Below are 16,409 nucleotides of genomic sequence, written 5' to 3' on the forward strand. Positions count from 1 at the left end.
AGTGTGTGTATGCTGTATGTGTGTTTTTATGGTCTGTGTGTGTGGTGGAAGTTGATTCATGCTGTGTGTCGAATGCTTGACTGTATCATCTTGTTTGTATTTAGTACATTCGATGGGATTTTTTAGTTTTATATTTACTGTTGTCCCGACCTGAACAAGGATGGCGGATGGATATTAGCGAGTAGCTACGTCTGGTACGATAGGATTAATGTGTTTGTGCTCGGACCTGGACAAATACATAAAGTAGAATGCAGAAAATTATGATTTTAAATAGTTTTCAGTGATATAAACCACTTTTTTCTGGAATTATGATACATTATTTGGCATAATTCTATTATTTGTAATCAATCAATAGGCTGTTTGTTTGGTTTATTATACCTAGATAAACTGTTCAAAGTCTGCTGACATTAATCATGAGGCTACAGTGGACAATTTAATACCAGTTAATTACATAAATCCAGCCGGGACATGTTCATGAGTGGCTACAGAACTGCCTCATGTGCAGTTTTAGTCAAACCCTGAGCGTGTCTTGTTGTAGTTTTGAGTCGTACCCTGTGATCCTGTGACTCTAGAGGACGTTGGCCGGGGGTTTTTCGGTCACTGTGACTTCACCCCCAAAAGCCAACAATCGGCAGGAAACAGGTGACATCACCGTGTTTTAACGTGAATGCTGCCCACGCAGGAGGCCTGCTGGTCTATTTTTGGCCTCTATTTAAACATTACAGAGCGATAACCAGTCAGATCCCCCCTGTGACCAGCTCTTTGTGTCAGGCTGTCGGTGGTGAAATCATTCACAACCTTTGATGAGTCTGAAACAGCTGGACTGAAGGAACAACACATTCAAATTCTCTTAATTTAGTTTCAAGTGTAGATTTTGGCATTTTCGGCCCAAATCAGGGTGTTTGGAGAACCAAGAAAGACATAAAATGTCTGCGCCACAGCATCTAAAAGGTATAAAATTAGATGAAATTTCTTGATTTTTGTGTTTACATTCAGCCCCCAACAGTAAGAATCTGGCTTCACTGGCATGTTAATAAAGAATATTTTTTATCTAAATCGTACTTTTGTACCAAAGTTGCTGCGTGGAGTTGCTGCTTTCCATTTGTATGGGTTATTTTTTCTGTCTATGTTCACACTACACTCATGAAACTTTTACATGATTATAATAAAATGCTACAACATACAGCAATGTAACACTAATACAAGAAACAAAATAGTAATAACCAACAGCCAAAAGAAGATTTTCATGGCTCTCTGTCACATCGTATACTAATAGATGTAATCAGAGCTCCAACTATGTATGTTCGTAACACTAATTCAGAGCAGTTGACTAGCTTAATAGTAAGAAAACTGTCAGCAAACAGCCAAAAATCGGGCATAATTTAACAGTATAGTGCTAGTTTAATCTGATACAGCCTTCATACAGCCTTTATTTCCACCTTGCTAGGGTGCAAAACCAGTTAAACGTTGTAACTGAATAAAATACTATTCTGGAGATGCCTTGCGAGCGTAGCAGTGTTTGAACATTTTGTCAACTAATTGTGCATGTTCCCAGCTCTGACGAACTATTATGTGTGACTTTGATTATTCAAATAAGCATTCTGTTTAAACAATGCAAGTCATTTATTTCCTTTTTTGAGCAATAAACTGTAAAAATATTTAGTTAACTATTCAATAAAATGAGGAAAAAGGCAAATTCTTACAACTAAGGAGCAGAAATGAGGAAATATCTTGCATTTCTGCTTAAAATAATTGCAGTTTTTCATCATTTGATTGTTCACCAATCACCCGTTCACCTCTAAATATAATAAAGGGTGTTTCTGTTAACTGTGACACGAGGACAAATGACTGAATGACTCAGTCAGGTTGAATAAAAAGAAGTCATGTTCTTTCTTTGTATTACAGTATGATCTCACCATAAAGTAAGAGGAAGTCCCCACCGTCTGTATATTGACTCACAATAAAAATAGCCTTTGCGTCTTTGCTTGTCAGCCCTGTGGAACACTGGTGTTTGCACTGTTCTCCTTTTGATAGGAATCAATGATATAATGTACCACCATTGGATTTAATAGTCTCACGTGGATTACATAGCAGTGTGTGTGTGTGTGTGTGTGTGTATGAGTGGGTTTCTTATTCCCACAGTTTCTATTGGCTGATCTCGTCATACACAAACACACACAGCATCTGATGAGGAGGCAGCTCCCGGCATAACTCTGGACAATGGCATGTGACTCCCAGAACATGTGGACAAAGAGAGGAAGACATTCAATAAACTGTGTTTGTGTGAAGGAGAGGGACATTTTGTACCGCCTCTGTGTGTGTTAATAACTTCGCTAAGTGTGTGTCTTCATGTAAGCAGAAGACACATCCATGAAAAGAAAAAGTTTACCTGCGCTCACACACAAATACGTGCCTGTATTTAGCGACACACGGAGGATTAATCCAATCATCTCACATGGCCGACTGGGTGTTTAGCGTGTGCTGCTGCATCCGTGTGCATCCTCTCGCTCACATGTTCCACATTGCCGTGTGATTGGACAGGAGTGACTGTCATTTCCTGTCCAGCTCCCGTCTCATTTCCTCTCTTCCTCCCACTGTCACCCAGGTCAAATCTATACAGAAGCCTCTCCTTTCTCATTCACTGCTCACTTCCTTCGAACACCATTTTCTCATGCAGATACTGACGCTTTTTTCCCCACTAGTCAGAGCGTGTCCACATAAGTGTTTTTTTCCCAGCTGAAATAAACTTATTCTGGATACGCTCACCCCTTTCAGACATGCACTGGTTCTTATTAATCTGACAGTAACTGAGCATGTCAGCTTCATGTCTGACTGACTGACATGTCTGCTGACGTTTCTGTAAAATTTCCATATCACTTTTAACATGCCATGAGTTTAAACTGCAGGCGTTCACAAGCAGCAGTTCTTCATGTTGTGTAAGACTTACTTTCCCTCCCACATTTCAGTACAATATTGTTTCAGAGACGTCACAAAACAACAGAGCAGAATCACAAAACAACTTGCTCCATTTGTACACTACAGTTCAAAAGTTTGGGGTCACCCAGACAATTCCATGTTTTCCATGAAAACTCCCACTTTTATCCATGTGCTAACATAACTGCACAAGGGTTTTCTAATCATCAATGAGCCTTTCAACACCATTAGCTAACACAATGTAGCATTAGAACACAGGAGTGATGGCTGCTGGAAATGTTCCTCTGTACCCCTATGGAGATATTCCATTAAAAATCAGCTGTTTCCAGCTAGAATAGTCATTTACCACATTAGCTATGTCTACACTGGATTTCTGGTTCATTTAATGTTATCTTCATTGAATAAATGCTTTTCTTTCAATAATAAGGACATTTCGAAGTGACCCCAAACTTTTGAACAGTAGTGTATTCATATATCTCTGCCCTGGAGTTTTCTTATAGTGTCACATTCATATTATAACTTCAGTATTTTAACGCTTCAGATGTATGAGCAGTTCAGCCACAAAGATATTTTTCCAAATTTATCCAAAGACAAGAAGACAGTAACCCAGTAACTAGATGTAACAAAGCTAACAAAATGAAGGTTAGCTTGAGGCAAACCAGAGCCATTTTGTGTTTTTTCTTTTTGTCATACGCATCAGAATTAGTGTATTTTGTTTTGAATATTTCATTGTACTTCCATGCCTTGAGTGCTTTATTAGCTATGTCTACACTGGATTTCTGGTTCATTTAATGTTATCTTCATTGAATAAATGCTTTTCTTTCAATAATAAGGACATTTCTAAGTGACCTCAAACTTTTGAACAGTAATGTAGATATCAAAATATTAGAATCTGTGCCCAGATTTTCTGTGTATTGAGGACTTTGTGTCAGTTTCATTGACCAAAGCTCATGTAAGCACCACATGAACTAAAAGATATAAGATCTAAAAGCTGATTTTGACTACAAGATGCATCTCAGTTTCAAATTCCCTAACAAATTAGCAATAGATAAAACCGTCAGTACTGTTTACACAAAGTAAACCTGGTACTTCTGAACCTCTGGGATGTAGTTCTTCAGTTGTAACTCAACCTTTCATCAATTGATTTCCATCAGTACTTCATTGTTGTGCAATGGAATTAAAGTTGAGATTGATTTAAAAAACTCCACTACAAAATAATTGCAACTTGATCCTGAATGTTATAGCCTCGTCAAGTTTTAACAAGCTAAGTCATTTTTTTTACATTGCACAGACTTTAATAAATGCATTGTTTTTTTTTAAATACACACCAGTAGCATTGCTTATGTAATGTGAAGCGGACGTGATTTAGAACAAGTGAAAACATGCTCGTTTAAGGAACCTCATCAATTATACCTAAATAAAGCCTAATGATTAGAGTACACATTAACAAATGACCTATAGAAATTTGATTTCAAGAGTACAAAGGGTTATTTTTGACAAGAATAAGTTGCAGTCGCGTGTTTTACCAATGTAACAAAACCCATCAGTTTTTGGATTTTTAAAGCATGAATTGTAAACCATAAATACTACAGAAACAGCCTGGAGATAGTCTACTGGTGGTTGTAGATCAAAGCCCCTCAGAAATTTCTCTGCTCTGCAACCCCTCCTCTGTCTCCTTGGCAACTTTCCCCATTGTTTGAATAAGACACCAAAGAAATACAAAGGGTGAGTGACCACTCTCTCCTCTTTATAGGGAAAAGAAATACCACAATAAAACATCTGCAGATTGTTTTTGGGGCCTTTACGGGCTGGATTTGAACCAAGCACAAGAACAGCGGGTGCCCTGACCACCTGGAGTTAATATTGATCACCAATATGTGTGAAATGTATTTTCTTATCGCTTCTCCCTGAAGTGTTGTTTTGCTCCCTGTTGTCTCATCTCATATGGTTTTGTCCAAGAAGTTGAGATTGCTGGGAATTCTTTTGCTCTTTCACTTTGATTCTGGGGTCATTTATGTGCCTTAATAAACAGTTGAAAGTCAAAATGGACTGAAAGATTTGTAACTCTGTCACTGGGTTTGACTCTGACCTGTGACGGGCAGTTCAGCCTGTTGAGCAACATTTGATTTACAGTATGTATGACATTTATTGCATCTCCGTCTGCCCCATTCCTCATCTGCCTCTCATTATCAGGTTTTCCTCTTTTTATTCCAGTTAAAAAGTTTATGGTGGGATGCTTCTTTACCTAAATCAAGGATATTTAACTCGGTCGTACTGCATTTTGTACAGATTATAAAGACATCCAAGATAAATTTGTGATTTAGGGATATAAGAATGAAATACAGTTTTATTTTGTTAGGCTAGTACTGGTCCCATGTACTCCCATGTCATGTCATTAACTGACCAGATATGCAGTGAAAGGAATCTGTTTTTTAATATAGCACATCTTTCTGAAAGCGGGTATCGTTTTGGAATGAACCTACATTTGATGTAAAGGAGATGCGACAGGAAGAATCCAAAAACGGAAGAAAGGAATGAAAGGGGAAGACGAAAGAGGATGAGAGGAATCAAGGGATGACTTAGAGATTGTGACTCCGGGCAGTGGGAGTTGATGAGGAGGAAATCCTTCTCCGCCTAAAGAGGCTTCCTCCAAGGGGCTTTAAAAACACATGGGGCTGCCGTGGATCTTCGGCTCAGCACTGATAGAAAACAGATTCCCCAGCTGTACAGTTGAAATGTTGTGTCTCAGGAGAATATACTGTATATGTTTCGCAACTTTCCACTCCAAAATTGAAGATGACTTGTTGTATGTAGTTTGGAAAAGCATGAACTGCTTTGTCAATCAAGAAGTAACATTACACTGTTTAGAAGGAACCCCATGCGAACTTTGCTCTGGGGACATTATACATTGCTTTGATTTTGATGAAAGTTTTTCTGCAGTTTCTACATCTCAGCTCTGTAGGAGAAAGGTTGTGTTTAATGTCCAATTAGTAGACTATAAACGTTCCATATCCAAGGTGACATAAGTTTACAAATTTAGTCTGTAACACATCCAAAAGCAATAGTTTGAATACTTAAATTGTCCTTTGTCTTTGTCTCTCTGCAGTGACTTGTCCATGCAGTGGGGTCAGCTGTCCAGGCCTTACTCCTCCACCGACCGAAGCAGTTCCCTGGGCTCCATGGAGAGCTTGGACACTCCGACGCCCACCACACAGCCATACTCCGACTCCCATAATTCACCTGTTGACCCAACCCTCTTCAACAACAAGAGAGATTCCGCCTACAGCTCCTTCTCGGCCAGCTCGAACATATCAGACTACGCGACGGTGCCACTAAGGCCCGGCGAAGCCTGCTCCATGGATAACCTCCTCCAGACCCTGGGGCCGGCTTGTCAAGGCGACACCAGGTCATCTGGTGAGGCCCCAGATGAGGCACAGCTGATTACACACAAGTCCAGATCTCTGACGAGGCCGAGACCGAGGCCTGTCGAGGTGAAAGAGAGGCCTTCGTCCTGCTGTTATGAGCAAGAGCATAGGGTAGATTTTGAGATTGTAAGAAATGGAGAAAGGGGAGCAGAGAGAAAGACGAACCCCCCTCAGCCTCCGACTAGGAAGGACAGTTTTAGGGCCACCCGGAGTCGCCCTAACGCTGCCAGCCAGCGTTGCGCTTCAGCTCCTATTGAAAATTCCAGTGTTTCTTGTTATTTTGAGGAAAACAAGCGCTCTCTGAATGTTGAATCAGGACTTCTCAATGGCTTCCCTGTGTCAGAAGAAGGTGATCAAACCGAGAGTTTCAAAGAGGAAACTGTAGACTCACATTATATCCAAAGACACATCAGATGTGAGACTGGTGCTAATAAAGACTACAAATCAGAGACCACCTCAGACCACCTCCCTGACTCAGTGACAGCCTCCACAGTTCCTACAGTCCCCTCTGGTCCTGCATCTTTACCTGCCGAATCCTCTTTGGAGGCTCAAGGGCTGATCACACGCTCCCAGACAAAGCACTCTTCTTCCGGGCTGCACCGGCACAGCGCCCCTGAGAAGCTAATAGCTACACAACTTCAGTTATTGCAGTTCAACAGAGACAACCCTTCATTGGAGCCTTACAGTTCAAATGTTTCAGATCCCTCCTTGTCCCCCTGTAGCAGTCAGTGGTCCCACTCTTCACTTCCACCAGCCACAGAAGACCAGGAAGCTTCTCACAACCACCTTAATGCCCCGTCACACAAATGGGGAGGCAGCCGATGCTCAACTCCTGGATCTGTGTTCTTGGACGGTGATGATGGAGATTCAAGTGAAAGGCTGGAAGAGATTAATGTAAATGGCAGTTCTGTCTCACCAATTCATCATCACATCTCATGGGGTCGCTCGGTAAGTGTACCAGGGGAACCCACAAAATCATCAACACAGGAAAGGTTGAGCTCTGACCCGATACTGGAGAGTGATTTTGTACCTCTTAGTGCTGCTGCCAGTGTGGACACTCTCCTGGAGGAGCAAAGATCAGGAGAGAGGGAAAGAAGTGGAGGCAGAAAGGAGGAGGATGTAGATGGAGAGGCAGCCATGAAAAAGTCAAGCTCATCCAGGAACCATCGACGTAACCGTCGTCGCAGTGAGCGATTTGCTACCAATCTTCGCAATGAGATTCAGAGGAAAAAGGCCCAGCTTCAGCGTAGTCGTGGCCCAGGAGGGTTGCTCTGTAGTGGAGAAACTGTCCAGGAAGAGGAGGACCCTGACCTCAGTGAGGAAGGACCAGAAGCAGACCTGCCTTCACAGGAAAAGAATGCCAAAGTTGCATTTGCCTTACCTGCTATTCCCCTAGATTCCCAGAGCTCCTCATCCGTCAAGACCTCAAACACCTCAAATAAATCAAACCATGATGTCTTGCAGCCCACAACTTACCCCCAGAACAGCAACCTCTCCAGGTCTGTTCAAATTCTAGACCCAGGTGTGGCTAGTTTTGGTCTTGGCATCCGAGTCGTAGAAGAACCAGCTCCTGCTGGTAAGGCCCGGCGATGGCGTTGGACCCCTGAGCATAAACTCCAGCCTGATCCTGATCCAGATCGACGACATGGGGTCTTGGGGGAGAGGCTGTTAGGGGTCACAGGGTCACGTCACGGGGTTTGTTCCTTCACCTCCCCACCCACTGCCTCCTACGGTCGCTCCTCTTCATGCTCTCGAATGGAGGAGTCGGATATCCTTCCATTTGCAGATAGAATGAAATTTTTTGAGGCGACTAGCAAAGGCATGTCCGTGCCAAATGCTTTGAGTCTGTCGAGTTGCAGGCAGAAAAAAAACTCCCACCATCTGGAGCACCAGGGGGGAGAGCTGGATCAGCATCCAGCCCAAAGGAGATACTCATATCAGGGGGGACTTAAGCAGGAAAATGCCCTGCTTCCAAACACTATGGAGGCCAGGAGGCAGTCTGTGAGTACCTTTAGGGAGAGACAGAAAGAGAAGGAGAGGGAACAAGAGAGGGATAGGGAACGAGAACGGGAAGAGAGGCTAAGAGAAAGGGAGAGGCAACAGGAGAAGGAAAGACAAATGAGGGAACTAGAAATGGAGAGTGCAAGGCTGAGGGAGATTCAGCGGGAGAGGGAACGAGAGGAGAGGGTGAGGCAGTGGGAGAGGCAGAGGGAGCTGGAGCTGCAAAGAGAAAAAGAGATGGAGATAGCCAGAGAGAAGGAACGACTCAAAAAAGAACGAGAGAAAGAGCTCGAGACGGAGCGAGAGAAGGAAAGGGAAGAAAATTCTCAGCTCAACTCCCATCAGGAGTTTTATGGCACTTCTAGCATCAAGGACAGAAACCAAGACTTCCAGCACATCGACAACTTCCACAACTTCCAGCCCAAGTCTCAGGTGTTCTCCCATGGCCAAACCCAAAGTCAAGTCCCACGGTCTGCTTTTTATCCAGTCAACACTCCCTCCCAGCTGTTGGAGAACCAGGAACCTCTGCATCAGGGATACACAGCAAGGAGCTACACACCGACAGAGGTAAGACTGCTGCTCGCTTGGTTTCATCAGGGAAGAAAGATACACTGCATTTATCAGGGTTATGGAAAAATTAACGATTGCCATACTCAGTGGGAATCTGTATAGTCATCTTTTGGGGATTCTTAATATTACGTGCGTTTTCAAACAGTAGAATTGTGAGGACTGATAAGAGGCCTGCAACAAAACACTGACAAATTACTTTCTGTGCTCAAGGAAAACTTTCAATACATCTGTCCTGCTATATATAATCATGTAATAGCTTCTAACTGCATCCATAACCAGTATGTTTACAAGTCTGCTACCTTCAAAACCGATTTCCAGCTGCAGGCTGGTTAAGTTAAAGAACAGCCAATGTCCCAGCAGCACTGAAACCAAGTAACGCCTTTCAGAGTGAAAGATAAACTTGGCAGTTCACTGAAATCAGACTGTGGTTTTGGACCGAGCTGAAATGACTACTGGAGACGGAAAACTATCTTGATTCTTTCAAACAGCACCAGAAAAGGATTGAGTGGCCACATTTGGATGCAGGAGCTAAGTGGCCACTCGGTCCAAGTGCTCCGTGGTTTGAACAGTCGGTTTGAAGTTGAACTTCGCATCCTGCATGTGGTCAAAGTCTGAAATTCTCATTGAAAATTCTAAGGATCATTGAAATGGTTCACGGAACTGAGAGAGATTGGGCAACAGCGGCGGACACTTGTGTCAGCGATAATAGCAGCGTTAGGTTACATCTTTACCGCAAAGTGATTCGAGACTCCTGGCAGGGGGTGCAGCCCCTCGTCTGAACTGTTGTACCTCCTGTGAACTCCAGCCGATTAGTACCCTCATCGTTTGACACGAGCAACCGACATGACATGTGTTTCGGACTAAATGTACGTCCAGCTCAGCAGATATTTGTTTCATGCTGACACTGTTATGTTGTTTCTGTGTGTTTTTAAACTCTGGCCTCCTCCACGTCGGGATCATTTTCAAATCTAAGGTTGTTGATTTGATGCCACAGTGATAACCCCACAACCAAAATCTTTAATGGTAACAGATGTGCTGAATGTGTGCAAAGAGAAACATACTGTGTGTATAGAAACACACACGAGACGAACCTCTACCAGAAACGTATAAATGCAAACATCCATTATAGCATTAGAACGCAGATCCGCACATGTACAAGAAATGAGGTTCATTCATTGAGGTGTGTGCCTCCATGTGCGTGTGTTTTGGAAACAGAATGTGAAAATATAGAAATGTAAGTGGCTGCTATTATTATTTGTGGTCTGTCACTCAATCAGCTCTCATTTGAGAAGTCCAGCTGTGTTTTCAAATCATTCCCTCCAATTGTTTTTGGCCAAATTACACGCTCGGATTAAATTATTTTTCACATCCCACCTCATTACATGAACATTAAATCCACACTTTGATGCGATCTGCCTTTTTCCCAGTGGACATTAATTTTGTAAAGGTCAGGGAAGAAAACATTGCGTGCACAGTGTCCATTATCATCTAAATGAAACACATTCACAATGACCATTCATATTCTGAATTTGCAGTGTGTGTTTTGTCAGTTGGAATACGTGAATGGTTTCACAATTATTTTTGTATTTTGCTTTTATTTGTTGAACCTGGACAAAGAAGTGATGGATTAAAGTTGAGTTTTCTGCCTTTTTTTGGAGAGAGCAGTTGGCCGACATGTAATATGTCAGCTATAAATACTAATAGTGCAAATGTGCAAATGCCAAGAAACAGAAGCAGTGTTATGGTGTAATATTTTGCACAGTTGGATTGTTACTAGGTGCTGCAATTAATGATTATTTCAATGATTAATTGTGGACATCTTAAAAAGGTGAATAACATAGTTTTCACCAGAGGGGGTCTTTATTGCCGCTTTAAACCCCAAAAGACGGTGAATTTATGTGTCTAAAGGTGCTTGTGAAATAGAGCTTATTATCAGTTGTTACCATTTAATGGATTTTATTGCGGATGACGGCCAAATATGCAAAATTTGCCTCTGATCATGCCAACGAAAATACCATCTGAATGTTTTGATTTGCACCGCAGACGGTCAGAAAATATCTAGTAGTATAATAGTGTGTGTGTGGACCCCACTGGTGTGTTTGTGCAGCTTGTCCACGCCGCTCAGTGTGTGTCTACTGGCTGCTGTAACTCTGAGAGTGCAATGAGTTCATTATGAGTCATAACCAGGTCCAACACACTATACAGGCTTATTATGATTACTATTATTTTCTCTAGTAATCAAAAAATGAATGAAAAGATTTTAAAAGATAGCGAAAAATGTCTGTCAGATGTCTTTACATATCTTGTTTTGTCCGATCAGCCCCACAGAGTCCAAAGACGTTCCCCTTACAAAGACGTAAAAAGGCATAAAATTAGAAAATCTTCACATTTGAGAAGAAGCAAGTGAATAATTTTAAGTGTTAATGCTCTAAAAATGCTGCAAATGATAAGATACATTATCAAAATAGTGGGAAGGTAGTTGTTAATCTACAAATTTTTTAATCATCTAACAATCAACAGCATTATCTGATATCTTTCTCATTACTATTAATTATAATTTTTTTGCCTCCACTGATTAAAAATGGCTTTGTTGAAAGAAGAAAGAGTTGAACTGGTACTTCTCAGTGGACATGAAGGACGGACATATTGAAAGATAGTGATAGGGTTAAGGTTAGAGTTAGGGAAGTGGTTTTTTGGGCAAGCACGAATTTTATCCATGACCAATTCTTTAGTTGTGACTGATCCATTTGGTCGTCCAGAACAGAGTTTGTCCATGACACTGCTCATTTCTTTAAACTTTTTAAACCACCTTCTCACACACCTTACACATCTAGAAAATAATGTACCTACACAGTAGTACAAAATGATTGAACACAGATGAGACAAATGTAATTAAAATAGAAATTTTAACTAAGCCAAAGGCGCAGAATATGAAACGGTGCAAGAAAAGGAACTTTAAATGTTAATAAGTAGTATATGAAGACAAAGAATCAGCACACATTCGTGCCTCAGGTTGGTTTTTGACATAAAAAGGCTCCAAACTCAGCTGCAAATACCTCCAACCCAATTAAACTTGTTACCATGAAAGTATATCACAGGGTGGAGTCACACACCCACTTCCCTTCAGCGAGCAACACTTCAGCTCCAGATTGAATTCTTCCTTCATTCCTTCGGTGTTATTAACCCGCTTTAAATCTCTTCGCAGACGTATCCGGCTCGGCAGCAGGAAACCACCAGGCTCAACAGGAAGTACAGCCTGACCGAGAGGTGAGCCATTCGCCACGCAGCGACAAACACAGACACTTAGATGCGTATAAATCATGAACATTTCCTGCTCCCACCTGGTTATCTTCCATATCTGTGAGTGGACCTTTTGGGAGGAGAAAGCGGTAGAGAAACTCTCTGATTGTCTCTGGAGACGCAAGGTGGGGTCGCCCTTTTGTGCACCGACGGGCGGAAATCCCTCTCAGTCATGCCTGGCCGTGATTTGACTGTAATGAGCTCTAAGTGTACGGAGCAATCATCCATGCTTAAAATGTGACCATAATGATATGTGCTTGGATGGTGATTCCTGTACGTTAACGTGTAGGGGGGCATTTTGGACACGCTTGGCTTGTAAAAGGGCCTCTACTCAATATTTGACCTGAGACCGAAGCAGTTCAGTGAGTCTGGAATGCAAAAAGGAAACATTTAGTATAATTTACCCACTTTCACTGTCTGAAGTTTTTGTTTTTAACCTGCATTTCTGAAGTTTGTCTGAAAATGCCTTTCTCTATTTACTATTTAATGCCCTGAATTATTTTTTTTCGAACTTGATTGTGTCTTATTTAGTGATGAATATTGACAGTTTTGGAAAATGAGCATGAGTTAGATGAGAAGACTGATATCACTGCAGAAGTAAAACAAGGGGTGATTAGCTTAGCTTAGCTTGGAATAAAGACCGATTGACTCCTGTCCATAGTCGCCCTCTTTGATCGTCATTTAAGACATTTTTTTTGTGATTTTATGGTACGGTAATACACCTTTAATTATTATTATTTTTATTATTAACTGTATTATTTTATTATTTATCGACCTTTATTTAACCTGGAGAAATTCCACTGAGATGAAGAACCTCTTTTTCAAGGGAGTCCTGGCAAAAATAGGCAGCAGCAAATACAAAATACAGTTAAAACACAATTAAAACACGAGCAAAAAACAAATAATAAGATTAAATTTACAAGCAAATTATGAAAAACAAGTGCATGTTGTGGAATTGGCCTCATGAACTCACAGTTTGGATTTAAAATCACTCAATGAGATGAACTTGGTTAGTTTCCAATATTTCTGCAACATATTCTATGCAACAGGTGCAGAGTAAACCCAGTTCAGTACGGGCAGAATATTTATTTAATCTTTATTTAGATGTAAAGAGATCCTCTCAATTAGCTTTGTTGTCGTTTAGTAAAGATTAAATGAAATAAAAAAGTCGTACAAATATATCCCCACCTCTAGAAGTCACTAACTGTCTTGATAAATGTACATCTACGTGCGTATAATGGCAATAATGTGGGTATTTGGATATACAGAAGGTCCCTGGCTTACGTCTGAGTTCCACTACTATGGATCAACATAAGCAGATTTTTGTTCTAAGTTGGAACTCCAGCGAAAATGTAAACAAAACTGTTACATGCATCACGATATCAATCAGTTCTTCAGAAAAGTCACGAATACCAATGACTTTCATGCATGTGTAAGTCATTTTACGCGAAGATAACAGAATATGTTTCACTGTTTTTACAACTTGAGCATTTTATTATGTCTAATTTCACTTCCATGGAGATGGCTTTCCTTTTTCTTCGAAGCACTGCCATCAGAAAAGTCTGACTTGGGAGCCATAATGAAGGGCAAAAAGTTAGCAAATGTAGCACAATCCAAGGTTGTGTACGACCGTAGAATGTAAACAAAGCTGTCTCATAGCGCTGCGTGACGACGTATTCATCTGCTCCACTCACCAACTCGTTCCACGTAACCAGCTTTGACGTAATGCTGAAACGCCGTAGGTCGAGGACGTCGTAAACTGAGGACCCCCTGTAGTGTAAGCTGCCAGATATAGCGTGTTTACAGGTTTTGGTGTCTCTACAGGCACCAGTCTGGCAACCTCAGAGTGATGACAAGCCTCACAAAGCTGTTGTGTGCTTGAAACAGTTACAGCTCGTAGCTCAGCATAAAACCAATTTCTTCTGTTCTTTATGCTAAGCTAAGCTAACCTCTTCATGGCTTGTTAATCATCAACATGTATGTAATGTCATATATTTATCAGAATCTGGCTAAACTGCCTTATAATATGCTGCAGAATGCTGCAGAAATGTGTTAATTGAAGTGATATTATTTTATTTCTCCACATCACAGAGACTACCCAAGCTGGAGGCGTGAGTCCAGACCACCAGAGAGCATCAGTCACCACCACCTCCATCAGAGTTGCTGGGGCCCCAGGCAGACCAGCAGCAGCAGCAGCGGCAGCAGCAATGACCACAATGGACACTCCTTCGCCCCTCCGCCAGCCCCTCTTTCACTCCGAGGACGAGCCATGTCGGAGAACGACCTGCGCTTCGATGGCAGCCACCGCTGGTCGCCATCAATCTCCTCGGCTGCCAGTCAGACCCTGAGCGAGGTGGAGGAGGGAGGTGGCAGCATCAGGGCTGGAGACGCAACCAGCAACGCCAGGCAAAACAGAAAGAAGACGCCGCCTCCCCCGAGGCCGCCGCCGCCGAAGTGGGAGCAGTTTCACCGCCGGCGTTCGTCCCACCACACCTTGTTCTCTTCTTCTTCTGCTGCTCCTCACTCCAACCCTCCTCAGACCCACTCCTCCTCCTACATCGCTCCACCTGAGGAGTCCAGGCAGAGGTCCTACAGCCTCCCTCCAGAGAGGCACGAGGCGTCGGACAGCTGCCCGAGATGCAGCTGCAACCAAACCCCGGAGATTTCCCACGGCCCGTCCGATCAGAACCAGGCCCCGTTTCAGGAAGTGTCCTTTTGTGTCGCCCCGCCCAGTCCCATGTTCTCAAGGAGGGCCTTCAGACCGGTGGCACCTCCCCAGAGAGACAGGGAGGGAAACCTGAGGATGGAGTCTCTGCCTCCGCCTACACCACCACCGACTCCAGCAGCAGAGACCGGCGTGAGCAGGTGAGAGATCAGTATTTTATTTAACGTAGAGATAAAACTAACATGTGATTGATTGGTGAAATATCTGGTTTAAAAATGCCAAAAAATCTGAGTAACCGTCCAGAAAGATGAGCCAGATTCAGTCTGTCAAAGGCCTTGGACACACAAATACAGATACTTTTCCTTTACAAAAATTGCTCTTTTCCAAGCATTCTGGGCCAGTCTTCATCAACTGTTTAACAATTTCCAAAGACTAGAGTGTAATTTCATAATTTCTGTAGACTTTCAACTGCAAATACTGTGAACTAAGTAAGTCTCCAAGAACAGGGGATTTAGAGATCAGAAAAATATAAAGGAGGCATGATTATGTAAAGAAAATGTTAAAAAGAAGAAGACAATGCTTCAAATATACTCATTCTTTTTGTTCTTGCTTCTGTGTTTTAAGTTATTTTAATGTGTCTCTGCAGTGTATCGATGGTGGATGTGAGTCCAGACCAGGACAGGATTCCAGTGAAACCTCACAAACAGCAGCCCAACATGAGACCTGGAGCCGAGTGGGAGAGAACTCCATCTCCCAGAGTTCACAGCGATGCCGTACTTCACCCAGTCTTAGAAAATGGGGATGCTGGTGGGGCTTTACCTTCCTCTCCTTCCTCCTACTTCAGTCAACCTGATTATGAGCAGCAGCAGCAGCTCTGTATGAACAGAGGCTTCCAGACTGAAGAGCAGCAGAAGATCCTCGAACCAGGAACAGAATCTGAGACGACCCTGAGCCCGAGTCCCGCTCACAGCCTGGAGGCCGACTTGGACGTCCCCATGGAGACGGACATTGACGACTTCCAGGAGGAGGAGCTTCCGGCGGAGGACGCGCCCATCACCAGCGAGCTGCCCTGCTTCGCTCTGCCCGTCACGGTCCTGGAGACGGACATCGACACGCTGCCGGAGGCTTCGCCGTCGGGCCGGACGGAGAGCAGCTCCCTGGAGGAGGAGCTGGAGGCCGGGGACGGCAGCAGAGAGGGGCTGAGCCTGGAGGAGCTGTTCCCCCAGAGCAGTGAGGGGGAGTCAGGCACGGAGGGCTGGAGAGGAGCCTACCAAACCACGGAGCACAACGCCGACAGCTTGGATAGGTGAGGAGAGAGAGGCTTAAGTAGTGCTGGAATGTGACTCTGTGTGCCGTGAATTAATTACACAGATCATTTGATTTGTATAAGACCTAACTGTTCCTGTCACTAAGCTCATTCCCTCGTTCCCACAACCCTTCCAGAGCACCTTACTGAAGCCAGATTCCTTTTTTTTTTTTTTTTTTTTTAATTCGCTCTCTGTGAAGTTTCCAAA

General features: G+C 42.9%; 1 protein-coding gene across 2 annotated transcripts in view; it reads left to right on the forward strand.

The window, feature by feature from the left end:
- shroom4 (shroom family member 4) overlaps positions 1–16,409 on the forward strand; it is a 92,970-nt gene that overhangs the window by 64,305 nt on the left and 12,256 nt on the right. For both annotated transcript variants that reach the window (XM_023261373.3, XM_035944185.2), the window contains 4 exons: positions 6,041–8,927; positions 12,136–12,197; positions 14,322–15,095; positions 15,542–16,201. In XM_023261373.3, coding sequence (XP_023117141.2) covers positions 6,041–8,927; positions 12,136–12,197; positions 14,322–15,095; positions 15,542–16,201 — 4,383 coding nt within the window. The remainder of the gene's footprint in view (positions 1–6,040; positions 8,928–12,135; positions 12,198–14,321; positions 15,096–15,541; positions 16,202–16,409) is intronic.

This window comes from Amphiprion ocellaris, chromosome 23 (genome assembly GCF_022539595.1).
Source record: "Amphiprion ocellaris isolate individual 3 ecotype Okinawa chromosome 23, ASM2253959v1, whole genome shotgun sequence".
Taxonomy (NCBI): Eukaryota; Metazoa; Chordata; class Actinopteri; family Pomacentridae; genus Amphiprion; species Amphiprion ocellaris.